At 44.0% G+C, this 24,936-nt stretch overlaps 2 protein-coding genes across 13 annotated transcripts; one reads left to right on the top strand and one right to left on the bottom strand.

Annotated features, from left to right (window-relative positions):
* Positions 1-423: 423 nt before the first annotated feature.
* LOC143894945 (tubulin alpha-1 chain) lies at positions 424-3,821 on the top strand. Its single transcript, XM_077401646.1, has 3 exons — positions 424-584; positions 2,038-2,260; positions 2,348-3,821. Exons 1-3 carry the CDS (start codon positions 582-584, stop codon positions 3,472-3,474), a joined length of 1,353 nt encoding a protein of 450 aa, XP_077257772.1. The 5' UTR covers positions 424-581; the 3' UTR covers positions 3,475-3,821.
* On the bottom strand, positions 3,814-24,936 carry Hts (adducin 1-like protein hts). Of its 12 annotated transcripts, none has more exons than XM_077401622.1 (16): positions 20,584-20,628; positions 19,600-19,737; positions 19,240-19,426; positions 18,753-19,135; positions 18,109-18,558; positions 17,889-18,025; positions 17,676-17,793; positions 14,948-15,061; positions 14,736-14,828; positions 14,307-14,502; positions 14,012-14,149; positions 13,791-13,862; positions 13,253-13,327; positions 8,220-8,287; positions 7,341-7,484; positions 3,814-6,662 (listed from the first exon to the last, which is right to left on the bottom strand). In XM_077401622.1, exons 1-15 carry the CDS (start codon positions 20,623-20,625, stop codon positions 7,356-7,358), a joined length of 2,340 nt encoding a protein of 779 aa, XP_077257748.1. In that variant the 5' UTR covers positions 20,626-20,628; the 3' UTR covers positions 3,814-6,662; positions 7,341-7,355. The 12 variants fall into 12 exon arrangements, with proteins under 12 accessions (XP_077257748.1, XP_077257749.1, XP_077257752.1 ...); XM_077401623.1 differs by having other exon boundaries at positions 7,341-7,469; XM_077401626.1 differs by lacking the exon at positions 7,341-7,484.

Genomic DNA, 24,936 nt, shown 5'->3' with positions numbered 1-24,936 from the left:
CGTCGCTCTCCGCGATATACTTATTTATGGTGCTCTCTCTAAAACTGTCTCGTGTCCACACTCCACAAGAGCCCAAGTTTCACCTCGGACATCGCGAGTCTTCCTCGGTTTTTGTTGTTTCTCCTCGCCGCGCGGATCGAGATCGAGGTAAGCCGGGAAGAATATAAGAAGCGAACCGCGTGAAAAATGCAAAAAATCTCTCAACGATAATATCGAAGAACGTGCGTAATAGGTAGCTATCAATCCTTGCAGGTTCAAAACCGATTATTGAAGCCGAGGGGGGAAAGGATTGAACTTTATAACGTTCGCTCCAGCAGCGTGATTGGGTCGGCTGCGTACGGTCGGTTACGCAATCTCATGACCCTACATAGTCGGATAAGCGTGACGAGCGTCAGAGACATAGGCGGCGTGCTCCTGGGACGGGCGTAGAACGGGCCCCCACCGAAGCTATAAAAGACCGGCCGTTCTGAGCAAGCGCTCAGTCAAGCCGAGATCGTTCGAGGGAGTTCCATCGCCAACTCCGTTCGAACGGCCGTCAGGAACGTATCGCGCCAAGAGTCTCCGTTTCGTCATTCGTCAAGATGGTAAGGACCTTAACCTCTTCCGCGACCGTAAAATCTGTTCTCTCTTCTTAAAACCGTCGTTCGTCGGTCGTCTCTGCCTGCCGTCGTGGGCAAGTGCGACGTAACGACATTGGCGAGAAACGAAGCCGGATCTTTCGTTGACGAGCGACCCGGTATATCGAGGTGTACCATTGTAAATATGTGTGTCTCCCTTTGAAGGGAAGCGTGGGGAGGGAGAGAGGGAGAGAGAAAGGGAGGGAGGATCTTGCCGGTTGGCGCGGGTAACGTCGCCGCGAGCGACGCTCGCGATTGCATTACGTTGGTGCTACTTTTAGAAGCAAAAATTTGCGCGACGCAACGCGACAAGCTTCGCCGTAGCGAATGGTTTGTCTTTTGTCTGTCGTTTTTGGCGGGCGGCGACGGGAAGAAATCTTGTCGGGCTTTTACGAGAGACTGAGGGCCGGAACACGATACAATGGTACAGGCAAAAGGAATAGGAACGGAATGCATTGATATATATACACGGCAGGTTGAAAATCTACATTCTGTTGCTGTTCCCCATTCCTATTGCCTGTACCTTTGTATTATGTTCCGGACCTGGGAAGTGCACCCTCATCCAAGCGGAATTAAAAATATCGATAATTTTAATCATTCTGTCCTTATCCAACGAGATATCTGTCCTTTGTCCTCGTCAGATTGCAACGCGGGCAACGCCACGTACGCTGCGTGTGTGTACGCATGCATGAAATCCGCGATCAGCGAAAATATTTCTCATTAGGCTTTAAATCTTACAGTTTCAATGATTCAACGTTGTTCTTTGATCTAGTCCGATTAGTAGGGTACTTTCGATTTGTACACGTAAGCTATATAATTCGTGTATCGAATGAAAGTTTCCATGAAATGATAGCTCTAGGTACAAAAGGTTAGGTACACCGAGTATCAAATTTAATTTTTTCTATTCTTTCAAGTTTTCAGTCTTCAATTTGCCATTAAACGCGTTAATGAGATTTCAAATCTGTAAAGCCAATTCGAAGAAAATCGGACATCTATAAATATCAATAATTGCCGTTGCTCCAGGATCCCCTTAACGGCTATATTCTCATGTTCCATCTCTGCCGACCCTGGAACTTCCTACGTATATGCATATATTATAGTCAGCATTGTGTTGTCAGAGATGTATTTGTTAGATGACGGAGCACGTTCTCCATCTTAAATTATCTGTAATCGTTATGTTAGAAGTTTATTTATAAACTTGACGTGCTATATATTTTTATATACGTGCATGTACGTACTCTGATACGCATTTTATATGCGAATATATTCTAATGTATATATTTTTCGCGTGCAATTATTAAAATAAAATTGCAAATAGAATTTTGATTCATCTATTATATGAATGAGATCTAAATTATAAATATAAATTATAAGTTTAATCAATTTAATGTACGATTTTTAAGTGCAATATTTTTTGCAGCGTGAATGCATATCCGTCCACGTAGGACAGGCGGGAGTACAAATTGGAAATGCCTGCTGGGAGCTGTACTGTTTGGAGCATGGTATCCAACCCGATGGGCAAATGCCGTCTGACAAGATACTTGGGGGCAACGATGACAGTTTCAATACCTTCTTCAGCGAAACCGGTGCCGGGAAACATGTGCCGAGAGCGGTCTTCGTCGATCTTGAACCGACCGTCGTAGGTGAGTAACGATATTACGTTACGCACAAGTTTCCTTAAAACGAGCGACAACCGGATCACTGAATCTCACTCATCGATGTTCTTGCAGATGAAGTACGTACGGGTACGTACCGGCAACTCTTCCACCCGGAGCAATTGATAACCGGCAAAGAGGACGCCGCCAACAATTATGCTCGCGGCCACTATACGATCGGCAAAGAGATAGTCGATCTCGTTTTGGATCGCGTTCGCAAGCTGGCGGATCAATGCACGGGGCTCCAGGGTTTCTTGATCTTCCATTCGTTCGGCGGCGGCACCGGGTCCGGTTTCACGTCCCTGCTGATGGAACGACTGTCGGTGGACTACGGGAAGAAGTCGAAACTCGAGTTTGCGATTTACCCGGCGCCCCAGGTCTCGACGGCCGTTGTCGAGCCGTACAACTCGATCCTGACGACGCACACCACCCTCGAGCACTCCGACTGCGCGTTCATGGTGGATAACGAGGCGATATACGACATCTGCAGACGTAATTTGGACATCGAACGCCCGACTTATACAAATCTGAACCGCCTGATCGGCCAGATTGTGTCCTCGATCACGGCCTCGCTGCGTTTCGACGGCGCGCTCAACGTCGATCTGACGGAATTCCAAACAAATTTGGTACCCTATCCCAGGATTCACTTCCCCCTTGTCACCTATGCTCCCGTCATATCCGCGGAAAAGGCCTATCACGAGCAGCTCTCCGTCGCCGAGATAACAAACGCCTGCTTCGAGCCCGCGAATCAGATGGTCAAGTGCGATCCTCGTCATGGAAAATACATGGCGTGCTGCATGCTGTATAGAGGCGATGTAGTGCCGAAGGACGTTAACGCGGCAATTGCGACTATCAAGACCAAGCGCAGCATTCAATTCGTTGATTGGTGCCCTACCGGTTTCAAGGTCGGCATCAATTATCAGCCGCCTACCGTCGTTCCCGGCGGTGATCTCGCCAAGGTGCAGCGTGCAGTCTGCATGTTATCCAACACGACGGCGATCGCAGAGGCTTGGGCGCGGCTCGATCACAAATTCGATCTGATGTACGCCAAGAGAGCCTTCGTGCATTGGTACGTAGGCGAGGGGATGGAGGAGGGCGAGTTTTCAGAGGCGCGAGAGGATCTCGCCGCCTTGGAGAAGGACTACGAGGAAGTCGGCATGGACTCCGTCGATGGCGAGGGAGACGGTGCGGAGGAATACTAATCGTCGAGATTCCTACTTCTGCCTCTTCGTATTTCGTGTTTATACTACGACGCTTGCCACTTATTGCTTAAGCGATTTTTTTGTTCTTTACCTGATTTTATAACGCAATTTGAAGCGACCTATTGCGAATTTTTTTTTCTTTATCTGATTTTATAATGCAATCCGAAGCGACCTATCGCGATGTAAACATTTCCCATTGCTTCCTATCCGATCCCCTCCCCTCCCCCGATTTGATTCTTACACATATGGAATCTTCGACGAGAGAAGCGTATTCGCTTTTTTACAATTGTCACTTGGTATCGTTTTGAAGAAATAACTACTGAAAAATATAAGCACATCTAAAAATACTTTTTCGTGTATTTTGTTGTAATATTATTTATATATTATATCAACCATTATACAATAATAGATTGCATTAATATACGTCTTCGATCGTACAATTATTACCAATCGTTACATGATACATGAATACGAGTGAAGGATGAGGAAAGAGGAGGCGAGAAGAAAGTATATATGGGCAAATATTTCTTCACAGATGTGTCATAGTCAGGTCGATGAAGCACGTGGGCTCTCGCGCCCGATGAATCGTCATCATTTCGGAGGAAGAAAGCACGACGTGCAAATTCGATTGCATCACGAGCTCAGCTCGCAATTTGTTGCACTTTAGATACAATGCGGCGATGGTAAAATCGCGTTGACCTTAATAATAAAAAACTATGATAATAGCGACGATAATATTAATACAATATTTTGATAATAAACTAAAAAATAATAATAGTGCGAATAGTAATGATCACGGTCGTCAACATCGATCTCGATAAAAACAGCAGCGCATAATAAAATATATTAAAATTTTCACTTCGCGCATGCATTGATAAAAAAAAAACTTGCAAGCCAATGTGCATGTGCGCTTTATTTTCATTCTCATTATTATCTATTCGTCTAGTCCTTCCAGCCACACTTCGAGCATGAATGATTCACAATGCTCAAACTGTTAAAACAGCACTATATATCCTCCCCGTTTACACATACTCGGTTCTACGTATAACACGACTCTGTGTTACACGCAGTTATACATACAGTTATACATATGTTATATATAGATATATAACGCCGACTTTATTTGTACAAAACACACGTTATAAGCGGTCGATCGTCAATTATAGGTAAAGAACGTAATCATTAGTGCTCGAATCATCAATTTGAGCAACCACTCCTCGATAGCTTCAACAAGCCAAAGAAAAATTGCAACGTTCCGCATTTCGCGACTCTAATTGCTCTTTAAGCAATTACTCACTTATTAGAACGCGTGACCATTTTTGAAGACAGCACGAGACTCTGGGAAAGATATTCTTACTTACTTGGTCCAACCAAGTTCGACTTGTTGAAGTTACTGCCAAAAGCTGTTATTCAACTGCAGATGACACGCGACGACCGAAGGCAAATCGAATGATCAATTGTTCAAAAATCAATAGATACTGTAAAGAAATGCTGAATGTTAAGACTAATCGATTGAAGATACGAAAGGCACGTTTTTACACATCGATGAGTAATTAATCCATTATATAAAAGGGGAAATACAAAGGAAAAAAATCATTAGTTATTACATGGTTCTGCGCTTCTATATGTACAATGAATATTCGTCATAATAAACTCGGAGTTGAAATGTTTAAACTATTAGGTCGAATAGGTAGATAAAATTGAAAATTTCGTGAAAGCACACACGTCGCCGTACTTCGGTTCCACTTCGGCTCCACACTGATTCTACTTTACTTTATACCATTTTAATGGACATACCTAAGCTTACCGATTTGTTCAAATTTGGTAACAATACAAGCTGATGAATGCCGTGAGGCGTGAGGCATGACTTACTGCCTGCATAACGCTCTTTTTTTTTTTTTTTATTGAGTTGATATAACTTATAAAGTATTACGTCGATAGCCTTATAAAGCATTATGTCGAAACGCCAATCGATAGACAGTTGTAATAAAGTTTTCAACTCGGTAACAATCGTAATCGACGGGATATCGTACGGCACAAATTACTTTATACATATCACGAAAACGAGTACATCAGTCCGGGAGTCAGAGGCGATTTCTATTGTCCGGGATGCTTTTGATACAGAGAACAGTCTCAGTGAGATCCGTAATTCTCGCAACACATTTCTTTCGCACGCCAGCTTCAAATTCTAGAACACAGCCTTTCGCATTCACTTCTACATCTATTTTTTCTTCGCGATAGAGCCGATCCAATATCACCCAGTTGGAATTCACGAATTCGTTTGAGGTAAAATATATTTCGATCAACGTTCCACGTAACGTTTTACGTGAAGTATCGCATCCCTCCGTTTCAAAAGAGACCGTACAAAAATTTTCTCCTAATAATCTACAAATTACCAGTTACAATCAAAGAATCGAGACAATCTCGAGATAGAGGAAAAAAATAGAGTAGAAGCAAATAGCAACGATGACCATAATAGCAACAACGTCGACAACGACGACGAGGGTGATTATGATAATAGCGATGGCGGCAATAATAATGACGATAACGATAACGATAACGATAACGATGATAATGATGATGATGATCCATAACGAAGACGACGACGGTAGCGACGGTAGCGACGATGATGACGTTGGTGTCGATATCGATGATAACGACGAGCGGAAAATGGACAACGAGAATTACGATGGCGACGACGATGGCAATGGCAACGGCGTCGACATTGGCGAAGTAAAATAATAGAGACGACAATAATGATGACGCCTCTTTTCCTCTATCTGTCTGTCTGTCTTTCTTCGTCGTAAAGTATGCATATGTAACTCTTTATTGCGTTACACACAAACGGGATAGGAGAGGCAAAATTAAATAGCGGATTAAATACATTAGCGCGACGCTTAACAAATTAAAAACGTAAAAACATTAACAGTACAATATAGTTTCCTTATCGTAGACGTAATGCGATGGCAGTCTTGAGTCCTGGAAAGATGCTGTGATTGTTGCTCGTTCGCTTCGATTTTTTCTCGTGCACGTCTCATCCCACCTCCGTTTCATCTTCCGCCATTCGTCTGTGCTTCGTTACTCGTCGAATCTCGTCCTTTATTTTAAAACCGAGCTCGTTTCGATCTTGTGTTTAAACTTGCATATTCGTTTTATTTTTTACGAGAAGCTTTCGCTTGTGGCAGTGTCTGAAAATATAGATGTTAATTCGACGTCAATAACGTTCGGTATCTCACTGCATATGTGTGTGTGTGCTTCGCATTATACATTAAATAAATATATATATTTAATTCTTCATTTACGCGAAAATGTAATTCTACCAGAAAAACATGATTTGATCGTTGCTGCAGCCATATGAATGAAATTTAGCGCGAGCGCGTCTAATCTCTAGAGGAAAAGCTTTGACTTTTCTTCCATACCTTCAATGTGTGAGCAACGCCCGGGATCAATAAATTAACCACGTCGACTGGGATGATCGATTGAGCGAGCGAGCGAGTTGCTGGTCATTTATATATATATATATATATATATATATATATATATATATATATATATATATATATATATATATATATATATATATATATATATTCATCGGAGAACCGCAATACTCTTCAAAATTACAGTCGATATTATAAGAGATCGGTCTGAAAAAAATAATAGCGACTCGCTCGATCGTACGATCGATTTGTAGATCACAGATAATAAGAAACGTTCTAGCATAAGCGTACTAATGTTCATAAGATAGAGATAACGACGTTCAATAGATCCGTAAATATGTTTGTTCGCAAATCGAAATATATTCCCTTACGTCGATATCAAAATCCAGAGAATAAAATAGATTGATTTTGAGTGGCAACGCTTACCTGAGCTACGACTACCTACGCCTCGACCGACTTCTTCTTTTCCTTCTTCTTTTTGAGGAAGGATGGCGTCCTAAGGCCCTTCTTCTTCTTCTTCTCCTTCTTCGGCGATTCCTCGCTAACGCTCACATCCTGCGACATGGAACCCTTAACACGGAAGGTCCCAACCGTAACCATAAACCTTTCTGCATGCACATGCATAGAGCGCCGAACTTTCACGCTTAATCGTTCTATTAAGTCAATTATCTGATCGCATGCAAATCGATACGATAGAACAGTTTGTAGGAAGCGAATCTATGAGCGGCTATGCCAGCTGTAATTGTGACAATTGATGCAAGAAGTGAAGCGACAATCCGTTCGCGAATCGGACACGCTGTTATCTCTTGTAGCATATTGTAAATCGAGAAATGTCTTATGCCATATTTTATTACGAAAACAGCGTTCCCATGTATTATTAACGAATGCATGAGATATGTGAGATAATGTAATACGTGAACGAAACCCGATGTACACATACCTATGCGGAGATTTGTACGCGAGTCCACTATTAGAGCCATCATTTAAAACTTTACTCTCTTTTCGAATTATAATATATTTAAAAAATGTTCAAAATGCACTCATGTATCACAATCAGCTTTAAAAAGAGAAAGTTGCGGAGCAAGTACTTCAAACATTTGTTTCAGTCCATTATATAATTTGGAAAACGAGATCTAAACGACTTGAATTTGTGTGATTATTTTTTCTCTAGACTCACCTGAAGTATCAACGTAATCAAAAATCGCTTCAAATGCGAAGAGTAAAGAAATTAACGTCTTACAGACCAATTTTCCGCATACGGTATGTGTATCGTGTGTGCTTGATATTAAAAGTATTACGACAAACCTCCTTGCTACTTTGCGAAAAAGTACTGTGATGAGCGTCCGAGTGATCGCCGTTTACGGTATTCTCTCCTAAAACACAAATAATTGATTATTCGGGACGTGAATCCTCAGATCGTTGTAATAATAAGATAATCCGTAAGGTAATAAGACAGCCGATATTATTGCAAAGCACAATCTGTAAGCCAAAGGATTAAAATTAATCCTACCGAGCTGTCAATCATGTATTATCGTACTTTAAACTGAAAAATGAAAAGAAGCGAGAGAAAGAGACAGACATCTTACCTCTCGAATAAACGACGTTGGTTGGTACTCGTCAGAGTATACTCGTTCGTGGAGATTCGTTATATAAAATCAATCATTCCCAAGCAAACACGTATTAGCATCGATCATTCGCAGCTTGCAGGACGTGCACGTACACCATTGAAAAGGTAACGGGATAAACGGTGAGGATTGACGTAGGTCCGAATAGAGAGACGGGTGCGGAAAAATGATAAGAGAAGCCTTATGTGCAAACTTTTATATCCATCAAACACCTCGCTATTGCAATAGATATTAGAAAATGTATTCATATAAAAGTGAGTTATGTAAGCATTCGCAATGTAATTTGATTTAGTTACAATATTGTTAAGGAGGTAGCGTAAGTGCATATCGTAATATAACAATCGATTGAACTTATTATCACATACCAAAAGAATAAAGTAGAACATTAAAATTAATACATTGCACTAAACAACAAAATCCTTCGCCTTTAATTTCAAGTTACGTTAAGTCATGACTTGACAAAAATAAAAAAACAAAAAGAAAAAACAGAAAATCAAAATTGAGAATACTCGAAAACAAACGACATCAGCACTTTTATGAATGTCAATGCAAATTTGCGTGCAATTGTCAAATTTTCTTTTTCGATCCATGTGCTTAAAGTCGATCGCGCAGGGGACGCGCCTTGTTTGTACATAAAGGAACGATAAAATTATAAAAGCTATGAGAAAAAATAGAATCATCAAAACTTAACAGATACTAAAATAACGCGAGTCTCTTACACATCTAACGTTTGCTCGCGCGTACTTATACGAAGGGACTAGTCTTTCTTTGTCATCTTTCTTAAGATGTGTAGAAAATCGACGCGTTAAACGTGCACAAAAAATGACATGCTAGGTCGAGCGTGCAAACTATTTGATACCGTATGACGCTTTTACAGACATTCTGAATATTAAGAGAAATAAATTTTAGAGCAACCGACACGCAAGTTGAAACGCTATCGCAACGCGGATGCACGTATTTCGACGAGTCAATCGTCGAAACGTCTTTTTTTCCTTTTCATCGAGGAAAACTGTACTCTTTGATGATTCAATTAAACAATTGTCGGAATTAAGATAGAACAAGATGTCGTCTTTCTGAAAGACGAGTGAAGCGTTACACGTTCAATCGCGAACTGTCCGCGAGCGCTTTCTCCAGGCGCATGAACTCTTTGGTCTCGTACGAATACGACATGCAATCTAGGGAGGAGTCCCAAACGTCGCATCGTTCCTCAAGATCGTTCATGTCATCGTTATCCGAGATAACGACAGAGCTGACGTCGGAGATCGTGTAGGTGTCATCGAGGGAGACAGACTTTCTCGTGGGATTTACAGTACTTTCTTCATTAACATCACCGGCCTCTAAGTGACACAACGGCTCATTGTCAGGATTTTTTAAAGCGGTCGTGACAGAGTCGACGACCTCGCGCGAAGCATCGTCCGCCTCCTCACTTATAGGCGTCAAACAAGTCAACGGCTCCCTCGATTCCGCCTCTTCGCGGCAGTAGGAGCATCGATCGCACGGCCACGTTTCCATATCTGATTTTACCACAGCTGCGCTTTTGTCGTCCCTTTTACCGATACCGCGATCATTGGCGATCAAGTTTTCGCCGAATATGCGAAGATGGGCACCCGGCGACATCTTCGCATATTCGTCCGTCGAGACTTTGACAACGCGGAAGTTTAATTCCAAAGCGCCATTGCCGACGGCGACGATCGGCAACGTCTTCGCTACGGTGCAAAACTCAAACACGGCGGGGGATTCGCGATTCTCCGTATCATGTATCTCCATCTCATAATCTTGATTATTGTCCGATGACAGATTTCCCAGAAAACCTTTGAGGCGACAAATACTGTCAACGTCATTGCCGATCGTCGTGAAGACATCCGGCATGCACGCTCGATCGGCAGACTCCACGAGCGAGCACTCGTGACGGTAGCCGTCGATCAAGTTGCGCACGATTTCCCTCATGATGCTAAGATCGTAAATAGAGGAATCAAAATGCAGCAAAACGTAAATGGACTCGATAATCTCGTCGATGATCTGCTGTACGACTTCCACAGCGTCGTCCGCCGACGCTTCGTCGGACGCGTTGAGATCGGCGATGATCTCGTTGGCGGACTCATTGATCCCGTTGTGAAAGATCTCGCCGTCGATGTCCTTCAACTCGCGGATCGTGCAGCTCGGTAACTCGAGTATGTCGGAACCGCCTGTCGAGTGCCTCTCGGACGTGGGCTGTTCCAATTCCGCGTAGCTGTTACTGTCGCTCGACGATCTGCGATCTTGCGTAGACTTGATGCCTTCCACCTTCGTCGTCGGCTCTATCCATATGTAATCGCTCAACGGCTCGTCATTGTCGCTTCTCGCTGAATCGGACTGCCATTCCGACGAGCGTTCCGCCAAATCGTGCGAAGTATCGTCGTTGCCGCTCTCGTCCTGGTCAACGGCCGCCGGCGGGGTCAAGCTGTAGATGAGGCTCATATTCGTCGAGTCGAGATTGTACTTGACACAGGTGTCCGTGTCGGGCAACGCGTCCAGTTCCGTCCTCGACGAGGCGATATTCACGTCGATGCTCTCAACGATCTTTGTGATATCGTTGCAATATGACTCGTATGGATCGGTCTCTGAGTTGTTCGACCAGCTGCTCTCGCACATGGAGCTCTCGATCCAAGATCGAACGTTTTGTTTCCTCAGTTCCATCGTCGATTTCAGTTCGCCGTTTATTTCCTTATCTGCCGGTGCCTCATTATCTTCGTCGCATTCATAACGATCGATCGACCGCTCGTCACAGTTGTTGGAAGATAAATCGTTCAGTGGCCGCGCGCCTTCCTCGTTATCGCTGTTATCATGTTGAAATGTTTCAGCGCAGCTGCGCGCAAGTGTCACTTCCGTATTCGTCGCCGTTGATGTTGTCAATGTTTGCGATTGTTCGTTATTCGTGCCGGCTATCGAGTCCGATTTATCTCCACGAGTTGAAGACTCCGTTTTTACAGAAGCAACCGTTTCGATCGTTAAACATTCAGCCCTTTCACGGTGTCCTATTTCCTCCTCTGTCTGACTGTTACCGTTTATATGGGGCACAATATTACGCGAACTCGGCGTCTTCTCCACGTTAACACGTTTAACAAAACTCGGCTGCGCGATATTCGCCCATTCCACAGAATGCACCGCGACTTCATTGCTCGACCGTGTTTCACCGTTCTCGACGCATTCTTTAGTACTCGTGTTTAGAGATGGATCGAACAATTTTACAAGATGGTTTACAAGCGGTTTCATATTCGAGCTCACCGTGGAATTTTGTTCAAACGTTGACCGATTCTTTTTGTTATTCGCATTCGTCACCTCCGTTTTTGACGACGCAATTGAGTCCGCGGCTAAATTCTTTCGACGTTCGAAATCTCCGAAAAATTTCTGCCTCGCTTCGTAGCGCGATTTTACGAAAGCCTCGTCCCGAGAGATCGCGTTCAGCTCAATCTGGCTTCGCCCGTTAACCAGCGTTCTCGTAACTAGAAGAGGTTTCTTTCGTTCGGCGGTCATCGAGGTTCTAACGTTCTCCAATCGAAGGCTATCATAAGGACGTCGGATATCGGAAAACTGCCGGTACATTCGCGCACGCTCGCTGCTCATGCTGCTGCAATTGCTGGCTAGTTCGCAATCTGCAAGCATTATGTCCAAATGTATATCTCGGACATAAGAACCGGCGAACGATCGATCGGTTTGCTCGCTTTGGAGAAACGGAGAGAACGTTCACGATCACTTGGATACTCTCCACCATGCGCGAGTCTTCTTCGTCGCTTACGCTACGCTCGAAATAAAAACTCTACATCCATCCTCTGACTATGCGTTTCTTTATTTTTATGCTAGAAATGTATTGTTGCGCGCAAACCTGCTATTTTGTTCATCTATCCCAAATATAACTATTACTCACCGCGATTTGTGTTACAGTGCAAAAGAAAAGAACAGCTATCTCGAATTTGTATTAATCGATTATTATTCGTCATTATTATTTTTCATCATTCGTTAATTTCCCATTGAAAACAAGAAATTCCAAAGTGTGGTTTTCATCTGAGCTTCGAATAGAAATCGCATTTCGGATTAAGTGTAAACCACGTGTATTTTCAAGATCTATATAGCATTTCACGCAGAAATAAAGAAGAAACGAGATTAACGAAAGTGCATGAACATTAGTTATTGGTGCAAGCATTTATGATCGTTATTTCGAGTGGCGAAAGAAGACGAGAAAGCTTTCGAGACATGTGCCGTATACGTAGACAAAAGCATGACAAAAATGATAATATGAAAATAAATATATTTACACAATCTTTAATATATTATATATACGTGCATTTTATGTAGTTATTGCGGATGGGGAGCGTATTCCATACTGGAATACGTGCACTTTATACCAGATGAAATATATCTCAACCAAACGAGATTAGTCAAATCGTATCAAAACTACGTACAAAGTTAAACTGAAGATAATGTATCCTTTACGTCGCAATTCGGGCTACATTTTACGACTAAACATTTATAATTTCGTAAAATTTTCTCCTTTTATAATTGTCCATTTTTGCCATTAATCGTAGAAAAGTCACATGCAGATCTAATTATTTTACAAATATAACGCCAGATACGATTTCTTCGGTCGAACATCATACACAGTACGTGCCGGAAAGAGAGTAATTCGGAATGATGGATTAGATCCATCTCCATTTGCCTATATAAAATAAAACTCACCTCCTTTGTAACCGCTTGGTCGTTCAGTCATTCTGTAGCGCATCTCATTAAGGTACTCTGCAGTAGCATCATTCACTGTATATTAAAAATAAATACGTACACGATTCATATCTATTCATCAATAAAATGCGCCTCGTGATCCGATGTCGTTACATGACGCTTGATAATGCTATATGTACATAGTACCTCTGACAGTCACGAAATATAGGTTTATCTGTCTCGCAAATAATTTACCATTACAATGGACAAACATCGTGCAAAATTATCTATCTTCGTGCGCGATTGTATAACGTGCTATATTTACTGATTAGTGGTAAATTTGTTATAAAGGCAGAGATGCAAATGTCGTAAGAATTGACCGCAAACAAAAAGCTATGGCCATGCAAGAATCGGAGTTGAATTAAAGTAAACATCTCACTGTAATATATGACTTTACTAATCACTCGTTTAAACACTTATGCAGGCTGATGAGATGATTACTTGGAATAAAATTAAAAAAAAAAGAAAAAAAGGAAAAAAAAGATGAGGAAAGACTCACCATCGCTTAACACAACTTCGGGTTGACTCGGCGCAGGCACTTGTTTCGTTTCTATTCGCAATACTCGGGGTTCTGTAGAAAAGGAGTACACGCGAGTGTTCGTTAATGACGTAGAAAATAAAAATGTAACGATATGATTTTATCGATGAAAGTTCAGAACGTGGTACACATTCTATGATACGTATGGAAACCCCGTTCGTGAATTAAGCACATGAATTTACCGTCTCTACTCTCCTCTTCCGTTTCCGAAGTAACAGAAACCGGTGACTGAATAGGACTCTTGGCAGTGCTGGATTCATGCGTCGCACGACTGATGTTAAAGGACGACAAGGCCTCGGATTCTGACTGTGACTCATCGTCTATTTACAGAATAGGTAATATTAATGGTTCCGTTCAACGTCCGGTGAACATTAAGTGAACACAGAATAATTCTAAGATACGGGGATACGTAAATACAAGACGCATGCAAAAATACGGGGAAAAGATTTAATGAGAAAAGTGACGAATGGAACTAACAAGGATCTCCCTTCTGTTTGCGTTCGACTTCTCTCTTGTACTGATCCAATTCTTGATCCGTGACGGCGTCGAAAGGATTTTTGGCATAAGGTGTCTTGTACACCATCGCATTGTGTTGGAAACCACGCTGTATAATACCCTTGCTAGCGGCTCCTACTAAAACTACTTGTTCTCCGGTACCACTAATTGTCGCGTCCTTGTAAACAACGAGTATGCAAGTTAAAGATAACATACATATTTAATGCAGGGATTTATGAAGTAATTAATAATAATCAGAAAGATGCTAGTGTTGCAATTCAAATTCAGATCAGAACAGTACGTGATTATCGCTACTAATAGGAAGCTTTTTTCTTTCTTTCTTCGCTAAATTTATTAAATGGGACGTATCTAACTGGTTTAAATCAAGAAAAAGATTCGATGCTTGTGTACCTGCATTTTCTTAGCTTCCTCCCATGATACACCTTCCAGTATATGGGATTGCGGGCCAGCCGATATTTTTTCTGCTCGTCGATAATCTTTAATCTATGGAGAAAGTGTATCAAATTTGTACATTCCTATTTATGCATATTAACCGATGTTGAAAAAGAGTAGAAACGAAGACAAATAGGATATATAATTCAAATGCAACGGACAATACTTACCTGCTGTTGTAATTGTTTGAACTCCTTTGGGTTGGTATTTTTCGGAACAAACTGAAGAGCACCGTCTATCTTGACTGGTGTGCTGCTATGGGTAGGAGATCCGTCAGACACCCACTGCACACAAAACCAGAACATTAGTCGACCCCCTTCGAATCGTTGTGAGAAGCAATTATGCTAACATAAGATAAGACTCTTGCATGCTATGTGTGCCTGCTGCATATTTTTCCTCCCCTTTAATAAATTATCCCAGAATAATCAAAACACTGGCAACATATCTTTAATAACATTGTAATTTTGTATTGCAGCTACTGTTGCAATCGACATTTTATATAAATCACATACTCAGTATCTTGAGTAATTCAAAATAAAATTCAATACAATTGACAATTACATGCAATACAAATTTACAACTCGGCAATCTGACAATTAATTACTAAGCCTAACATTTAGTTTCAAGGAAGTAGCTTAGATTTTCTAAATGTGAAGGGTCACTTGATCTGGTTTTGTAAATGCAGTGGGCTCAGTGTAACCAGGCCAACGAGATCTTGACGATGAGATCAGGCACACATTCATACAGAGTCGTGAGAAATATTTATATATGTATATATATTTTATACATGTCTTATGTATATTGTGGCAAAAGTGCGTTTGAAAAATGCTTAAGATAAGATACAATATATTAAATCATTATTTTATTCCCTTATACAATAATGGAATAAAATGCCACAAATTCGAAATGCCAAACTCCATTGTACTTCTATTATATACATTCAATTTTTATCCCAAGATAAAAATTTGCGTATAAGGCTACTTGACGGAGGGTAGTTGCGCAGAATTTAGATAATCTCAGAATCTTGTAGTTACCGTTAATAAATATATTGTAGACGACAACATACATATAACTTCGCATCGTGTTATAGAAAGTAAGCTAAATTTATTAACGTAGCGTCTGCGGGCTATAAATAGTGCTTGGAACGCTATTAAAGTTGAAGTTTCATTAAAGTTGATATAATCATCTCTTTTAAACAGCACGTATAACTTTATTTAAACATCAAGAAGCTACAGAAGAACAGTCGTTAATATCTTATATATAAAGGTATTTAGATATACTTATACTAACGATTGACTGGAATTCAACACGTTAATGTTTCGTAACTTTTGCTTGCGGAAATTTTGACCGCTCTCGTTCTGTCTCTCGTTTTGCGCGCGTGTTTTATTATATTCTTATTATATATTATCTCATAAAAGATTCTTGTTTATTAAATAGAATTTTATTATACACTAAAAGAGAACATCTCTTTATGATAAAAAAAAAAAGAGTTATTCTAATCATGCCATCAATCTTTGTCGAAATGAAAATAAATGTTGTAAATGTACAATAAAAAAAAATAATTATTGTCTATAAAATATTTTTCAATTGGCAACAAATTAAAATAAAAAATTATTTAATACTTGTTATGTATTGATGACAGTTCGTTATAGTCGATATTTTTTTATATCGCAGAAACATTGCACGTATATGTTGATGAAAATTTGTGCATCAAAATTAGTTTTGATTTAAATAATAAAGACGATATCTTTTCGTTAATATGTTATGTTATCAGATGACCAACGTTTATACACATAAATCGCGTACGCGCGTGCATACACACAGACATATATACGCACATTGGTCATAGCGTCTAAAACTGTGATTTTTTTGCTCCAACTTTGAACTTTTAAGTAATTCGTTATATCGCATTAATAAGCATTTATTATTAAACAATATGAATCAAGCTCTGTTGTAACAAGAGTTAGAGTTATATCTATATAGTTTAAAAAGAGCAATATATCGCTATATGTGTCAGTACATTCTAACCAACATCAATAAGATATATTGTTTGTTCAATGAGAACGTTTGCCATGATTGAAATAGTTACATAATATAAAAGGTATCATCGTTAAGTATCAGCAGTTAATGTTGAGAATTAATGGCACAAGTTGGAATGCGTGGAATTTATATAAATAATCGTGATTAATTAGTACACACATACTTGGTCTCTGATTGTACAATAAAATTAAAACGCATAAAAAAAATTTGACAAAAACAAGACAAAATTACACAACATAACGTGATAAAATGCAACTGACTGCTAACAAAAATGGAATAACCAATGCATTACATATCGCATTGCATATATGAATATACTATCTATTTACGGCCGTAAATATGCGCATTTGTCTTTCTCAATCATCGCTAAAAATATCTTCAACATTGTTCGATAAAATAAAATAATTATTCACGAAAAACAAACCAAAGAATCTTAATAACATTACCGTGGTATTAAATTTACGAAAATCTAATATCAACAAGGTATTTTCTTCTAATTAAGACAAATCTGCGATACAATCGCAAAGCAGAAATATCAAAGAGTCTGAAAGAAATTTATATTCTCACATCAAACTAAACGAAAATCTGATAAACGATTCTACAATCTATATATCAATATATGTTATAACTATTAATATATATTAATATGTCATAACTGTTCAATTTTGCACTTGATACATTTAAAGCTTTCCTTCTTCGTTATTATACGCAAATCGTAATCAGATTAGCAGCCACAATACGCGATTATAATTGCCAAATAAGAGTGCTTGCTTATATTAGATTTAGCATCGGGCGAAATCGCGCGGAAATGAGTAAATAAAATTAGTCGGTCTTATTCTCAAAAGTAATGACTTCTACCTTGGTGATCTTTTTAGGATCGGGTGTTCCAGTTTCCAGGATCTCAACCTTCTGGTAAACATTTGGCGAATTTAACCAACGGGATCTGTCTGTACCTTTGCGTCCGCCCTTCCACAGCCTGTTGAAGAAAAGAAAAAAGAAATCGACTGAGCGTTGACTACTTTATAGCGTCGAAACAAAAAATCCCCGAATTGTGGGAAAGTGGAAACCTACCCTTGCTTATACAATTCCTCCTCTTCGAGTAGATATCCTAAGGACGATACGGCCGGTGGAACTTCAACATCGTTTCGCGGTTTCGGGGGTTCTCCCTTTACAAGTGGATTTCTATATATGTAGCCCGTACGGAATCCCTGAGAAAGAAGAAGAAACGACATTCAGATATATTCTCCAACGCAAATATTACGATTATAGTGAACAATTGAGACAAACTTACAGCATTATCGAGCATTCTCATAAGAGCTTCGAATTCGGCGCCGCCGATTCTCCAGCGTTTCTCGAGTTTCTCCGCGAGAGCGGACGACTCCACTGCTGAACTCTGTTGCTGAGGAGTCGGTGGTTTTCGCGACGCTTCGAATATAGCTTTCTTCGATTCCTCGCCGATAAGGCTTAGATTGTCTACGCCCGCGGGCATTAGCTTCAGCTGCGTCTCGCAAGCGACTACGGTATTGTAAACGTTAAAGAACGCCTCTTCCACCGTTTCTCCACAGCAAAGGGCACCGCGATTCGTCAGGAGCATAACCTTATTGATCGGCCCGAGATTTCTAGCGATCTTCTCCCGTTCGTCCGGGTCGACGGAACCTCCTATGTACTGATGAGTGCTCACTTCGCCTATCACTATGCTCTCCTGATCGATCGGTAACAATCCACATTTCAAGGAGGAAACCTACACAATATGTCATGCGTGTGTCAGTCAATTCCTTTCGGAGCAGAGCTAATAAATGTTCGTCGTCAACCGACTATTAAAGCGACATCGCGTAATCGAGCATACTATGCAAACGCTCGTGAAAGATACACGAGACAAACGAGAAACGGATTATCGGAGAATGAAGAAACCGGAGACACGAAACGTTTACTTACAGCGGTAACGGACGGAGTAGTAATATGAATAATACACTTGATATCGGGTCTCGCAGCGTGTATTGTCGAATGCAATTGGAAACCAGCGACGTGCACGCCGAAGTTCGTCGTCCCCTGCTCGATAATCGTGCCTTGCATGTCCACCTTGATCAAACTCGAGGCGGTGACCTCGTGATAGAGTAGCCCGTAAGGATTCACCAGAAAGTGTTCCTGATCCTGATTGAGACGGGCGGTGATCTGCCCGCCGACGCCCTGCGTCCATCCGTAGAGATCGAGCAATCTGAAGACCGCCGCCATCTTGCACCGTAGCAATTTCTCGCCCTTGGCGTATCCCATGCTTTCCACGCCGCGTATGTCGTTGATAGGCAAGACGCACGTTGAATCTACCACATTTCCGAACGAGTCGAGTTAGAGTAAAGTAAGGGGAAAAAAAAACGGGAGAAGGCAATTTCAAGGAATGACAATTTTAAAGCAAAACAAGACTAACTTTTGAACACATTGCCGTTGAATCGGGCTCCCTGTGCACCCATCATATCAGAGATCTGTTGCAGGAGACCAGAGGGTCCAGCACCGTCCTTCATCTGTGTCTCAATTATACGTTCCAGCTCTTCCCGGAAGATTCGCGAGTTCATCATCATCTCGACCCTCTTTCTCCTCTCCATTTCTCTCATATCCTGTAAACGAATAGATTCCTCTTATTTAACCACGTTTGAATTAATTCGTTTACTTTTCAAGCATTTCTCACGCTCTGGCGAAACTCAAATAAGAAATCATTGCGTGTCAAACTTTCTTCGATTTCTATTATTGGGAAAACGTTCAACTGCCGTAGGTATACCACGAAACTTACCGCATCGATATCCGCGGGTCTGATCTTGCTTCTATCATCTTCCGTCAAACCGTCGTCCACAACTCCGTTCGTGTGTGGCTCGCTCAATGCTCGTTGGCTCGTGTCTGCCATTTTCGAGCCTCGTACAAGTACCGGCAACTGTAAAATGTCATGTTCCAATATCACCACTAGCTAGCAAAAGTCTCGATGAATTTTCGACGTTAATTATTTCAATTCGCGTAATGATAGGCGTTAAAAAAAGAAACGCACAAAAATGCACAAAACGCACAAAGAGAAAAATATTAATATAAATTTAATATTATTTACTAAATTTTTTTTTTGATATTAATTCATATTGATACTAAATAATCACTTCGCGTGGCTATTAAAGATTTCTCAACGCGTCCGTTCGAAGAACTACAGCGGACAATGGACAAAGAAATGGAATCGACAAGAAGGACTATAAAAATCGAAAGCAACGAAGGTCTCGCAGCTCGGTGTTTCGCCGTTTCGTGTACGCGAAAGCGGCATTTTACGCTCGTTTCTCCCGAATCCGGTGCGAGGTATATATGGACACCTTACCGGTGTGCGATCAATAAAGTTGCGGGGCCCTACCGGGAATCGTGTGCGTGCAACGACGCGGCGAACCCGACCGTATTACGCGTTACAACAACGCGGTTCCCTTCGTCGCCTCGCCGCGAGGGGGGAGGGGGGTTTCGGGGGGTACCGCGTGTCCGTCATTCGATTTTTTTCCCCTCCCTTAATTACCCGCGGGCGTAGTTCCGTTAACGATGTAAAATAGAATGCTCAACCGTGCCGGCTATTTTACTCGACGCTCGGCTCGGCACGGGATATCTGTGTCAACGGTCGTTCACCGCTTGACTTTCCTTACGCCAAGTACCGGTGCATCGCGCACCACGCAACGCTCTCGCACCCGGCTACGCGCGCGTATCCTCATCCTACGGCGGCCGGCGCGGCGGCGCGACGCGCCGTCGCGCTTTTCACCTTTTCACGCCGCCGCGTTTCCCTCGCCATCCGTCGCGGCATCGGCCGGAAATCCCACGCTGAACGTTTCTAATTCGCGAAATGTAATCCCTTTCGTCTGGCAACCGCGTTGCGCTCTCATCGTGGTCGATATAGACGAGATCGTACCTCCTGGAGAGCCGCAAATCGACAAGTCGCTTCTCAACGATACCGATTCGCTTCGCCGCCGGCGGCGACTCGAGCTTCCGCGACTTGTTACCGCGCTGGAAAACGTCATGCGCGTGCACTTCCGCTGTAACAGCGAACAAAATAAAGGAAGAGAGAGAGAGAGAGAGAGAGAGAGAGAGAGAGAGAGAGAGAGAGAGAGAGAGAGAGAGAGAGAGAGAGAGAGAGAGGAAAAAAAGCGCGACGGTTGACCGCAGGATTACGTCAGCACGCAAGCGCGAAACACAATCGAACCCGTCCGATTGTATACGACCAACGTCTTCCCTCCGTATGATTTTTATGCGTGTCTCGCACTTCTCGATACTCCACCGGGATGGTGATCGATAATCCCGTGGTCTTGACGGGAGAATAAAAGACTGCCAGCTCGCTACTCCGTTTACTCACGTTGCGTTATGCGTTTGAGATTTATATTCGTCGATTATCTCATCGCACCGTGTTACGTCTTGTCACTATTTTTGCTTGCACATATATATATATATATATATATATATATATATATATATACACATATATTTTTATGAATATTATCAATATTCTTTAATATTGATAATGAAAAAAATTGATATTAATATTAATTTTGTATATATCTTTATATATGTACCAAATAAATTGCTTATAAACGCAAATCGTATCTAACGAAAATAACGCGCGGTATTTGTATAGAGTATCGCTATTTGAAACCTTGCCAAGTACAAACGACGCTCGCTCGACAAGCGATTCGTCAGCCAAGATATACGTACTTTCGATACACTCTGGACCGAATTCAATTCGGGAACGCCGCTCGGAGGAAAAAAAAATGCAGCGGCGACCGTGAACGACGACGAACACTCGGTGCGAATTGACGGTAATTAACGTTAAGGGGTTGAGGTATTCGGCGTAAGTGGCTTCGTTTAAGTCCCTCTCGCATATACGCGCGTTTGGCTTCGTTGTCAGCGCGATATACCGTGCCATAATATCGGCCGCGATATTGACCAAAGTGGCAATCGACAGAAATAAATATTGGGAAAAAAAAAAGAGAGAGAGAGAACGTTACGTCAACAGGAACGCAACGTCCGTCCCACGAACGACGAATGCTCGACCACAACGATCTTTTCCGAGCAGACAAAGAGACGGCCCGTTTCCGCAATGCGTAAATCACTGGGCTCGATTACGCGCGCCTGGCGCGCTTCGAAGCAAATTCGTATTCCCCGTAATATTCGTTAGCCACTCGAGCGCGGCCAGCGCGAAGTTCTACCTCGGCGAAGTTGTCCGGCACAACGGCAAAACCTTCTATTCCAGATCAGTGGGGTACCATCGTCGCGGAGTCGTCGCGGTACCGTCCCATTCGCGCAAATACGCTTATCTTCGACGATAACGGGACAACGCGGGTCTCTCTCGGTCTCACCGCAGGCTGAATGAAAGCGATCGCGGCGGGCCGGGCTCGCCTCTATGCTTACCGGCGCGAGTCCGCGAGTCCGCGAGTCCTCGTCTTAAAATAGAGAGGGATCAGGGACGGAGTCGACGCGCGGCGTGCGGCGCGATCCGCGCGCGTTTCTTCCCGCCGGGACTGATCTCTCTCTCTCGCTTCTTTCTCTCGTTCCAGGTATCGGGAGTCGCGCGTTCGTGGGAGATACAATCGTTTCCCTGTCTCACCTTCTCTCTTTAAGCGGCGCTGAAAACAACGAAGAGCGGTTCGGCGAATAATGGTACCACGCGCCGCGTCGATTCAGAACGGTCCATCGCCATCGTCGGTTTCGCCGTCTCTATCTCGGGCCCGCGTGTTCCTCGATTCGACGGTCGTATCCGTATTGTAGAAGCGGCAGTGATCGAGGAAAAAAAAAAGAGGGGAAAGGCTCGAAACGAGCCCGTTGTTGCGGCGACACTCGGCGCGAGGACTCGTACGATACAACGATTAGACCCTTACGCAACCCGTAGCCGTGGAATTATATGGTGCGTACGTGCGTGCGTGCGTGAGTGCGCGTGCACCTGCACACGTGCCTGTCGCTCCCGCAGGGGCCCGAACTATTGTATCCGTCAAGTCTAAGTCAACCGGTCTCCGAGGTCTCTAAAGGACGATATTCAATCCGCTCGATCATGAATTTAAGATCGTGTCCCAAGTCCCAAGTCTAGTCTAAAACCTCGCGATTCCATCCAGCTGAAAAAACCAAAATTCTACAAAATAATCGTAGAACGTCTCACAGTCGTGTCTCGAGACTCCCCTAATCCTATCGATCCCCAAGTTTTTCCCTCGCTCGGGTTATCGATCGACGACGAAGGCGTTTACGCAATTGTCAGGGAGCAGCGGGACGCGCGGAGCGACCGATAACGCGCGACGACGGCGATAAATCGTCGCGGGCCGGAGCGTCGATCGGCGGAAGCGGCGTTCAGCGACGACGACCTGGCGCGATCGGGCGACTTTTGACAAAATGGCATCGCGCCATTGAGCGTTTGTCGCGCACCACCGAGATGCCGACGTCATACGCCAAAACGAACGCGCGAACGCGGATTATCTGCCGGACACTTATTAACGCGATGACGTCACGGTTAATCGCAGATTACGCCCGTCGCGTCGCAGCGAGCGAGCGTCCTGAAACGCCGTCGGCTAATATACGAGAAACGAAAGTAACAGCGACTGGGAGAGGGAAAGAGAAAAAAGGGACACAATTTTTTTTTTATCTACGGTTCATCGCGCGTCCGCGTCGCGCCCGAGCTGTCTGTCGAACGTAGGTCCCTAAAACCTGTTGTTGCGGCGACCATCAACGGAACGCGGTATCGAAAATATCGGAATGCGCGATTCATCAAAATATGAGAGAATTGTCTCGAGGGAGAGAGATTCCATACGTCTATCTATAGCCGTAGATCGGAATCCCGGACCGGAATTCGGTTACGAGCGACGAAATACCGCGACGGACTGCTCGCGACGCGACACAATAACGGAACCCGTCCCGCGCGACGTTGACGGGCGCAGGTTCAAAGCGCGATACGGCACGGCCGAGCCGTAAGTAATTAGCGAAGCGCGACGACGTTTAACCCGAGGCGAGGCGTCGATCGCCGCCCGTCGAGTAAGCGCCGGAGCGACGGCGAAGCGCGAGCGCGCTCGAGATAAAGAGTACCGCGCACCGCGGGAGGAGGGCCAATTTGGGGATCGCGATGCTCCGACGGGGGAGAGGAAAACGCAGAGCCCGACGGCTCGTCGCGGCGCGACGCGGCACCCAAGGGCCGACGCCGACACACCCCTCGCGACTACGTCGTTCATCGCCGGCGAGCGCCAAGAGAGCCCCGCAGAGGCGGAGAGCAGCGCGACTCCGTGCCGCGCCGAGAACCCGCCGCCGTAGCCGTGTCGTCCCGTGACTTTCCGACTCGCGCAGATCGGGATGGCCGTCGCCGTCGGGCGGCCGACGGCAACGACGTCGCCTCGGCGAGGCGCGGACACTTACCTACCAGGGAATCGCCGCCAGCCGCCAGCCGCCAGCCGCCAGCCGCCGCCTCCTCCTAATCCCGTGATATGCCCGCGCCCGTTTCACGAACCGTACAACGATGGGCGATGGGCGATGGGCGACAACTCGGGCCGCGCTCCGCGTACTTATCGCCGCTCCTCCGCGCGCGCGGCTGTTCCGTTCGATGAACAGCTTCCCCTCGCCGCCTCCTCCCCCTCCGCCGCTGCCTCTGCCACCGTCGCTGCTCACCGCCTCTTGTCGCCGCTTCCACCGCCGCCGACGACGACGACGACGACGATTATTTCCCGCGCGAGTTCCTCCCTCCGTCGCTTCGCCGTTCCACGCGACGAAATTTACCGTCCGGGCATCGACGACGCTGCGCGCCGCAGCCGCACCGTTCCGACGGTACGCGGGACTCTCCGAACTCTCTCCGTGCTCCCGTCTCACCACCACGGGGCGATTCTCACCGATTCTCACCAGGGCGTCGCTAGGCGAGGCCGAGATCGCGCAGCGTGGAGTCTCCGTGCCGAGACGCCGCGCGGGATCGATCCGGGGGTGGTTGGCCGTTGACTTTCCGACGGTTACCGGTCACCGTTACCGATCGCCGACACTTTCCGAGTAAACACCGCGCGGTCGTGGTCGTGCCTCGTACGGGCCATGAATACCATAGACGAACACCGACGAGTCACAGCCGACGCCGAGTGACCATCGAACGGAACAACGGAACGCGAAA

Source organism: Temnothorax americanus, unplaced genomic scaffold (genome assembly GCF_048541705.1).
Source record: "Temnothorax americanus isolate GAGA-0224 unplaced genomic scaffold, ASM4854170v1 Scaffold15, whole genome shotgun sequence".
In the NCBI taxonomy this organism is placed as follows: Eukaryota; Metazoa; Arthropoda; class Insecta; order Hymenoptera; family Formicidae; genus Temnothorax; species Temnothorax americanus.
This window is presented reverse-complemented; position numbering and strand designations above follow the sequence as displayed.

Excerpts from the sequence above, each read along its gene's own strand:
- LOC143894945 (XM_077401646.1), top strand. Across the intron at positions 2,261-2,347 it reads TCTTGAACCGACCGTCGTAG|ATGAAGTACGTACGGGTACG; the intron begins GTGAGTAACGAT and ends ATGTTCTTGCAG.
- Hts (XM_077401615.1), bottom strand. The coding sequence starts at position 20,625 with ATGCCGCGACGGATGGCGAGGGAAACGCGGCGGCGTGAAAAG. Across the intron at positions 18,026-18,108 it reads TGAGAATGCTCGATAATGCT|GGATTCCGTACGGGCTACAT; the intron begins GTAAGTTTGTCT and ends CTTCTTTCTCAG. Across the intron at positions 12,172-13,252 it reads ACCAAGCGGTTACAAAGGAG|ATTGCGAACTAGCCAGCAAT; the intron begins GTGAGTTTTATT and ends TAATGCTTGCAG.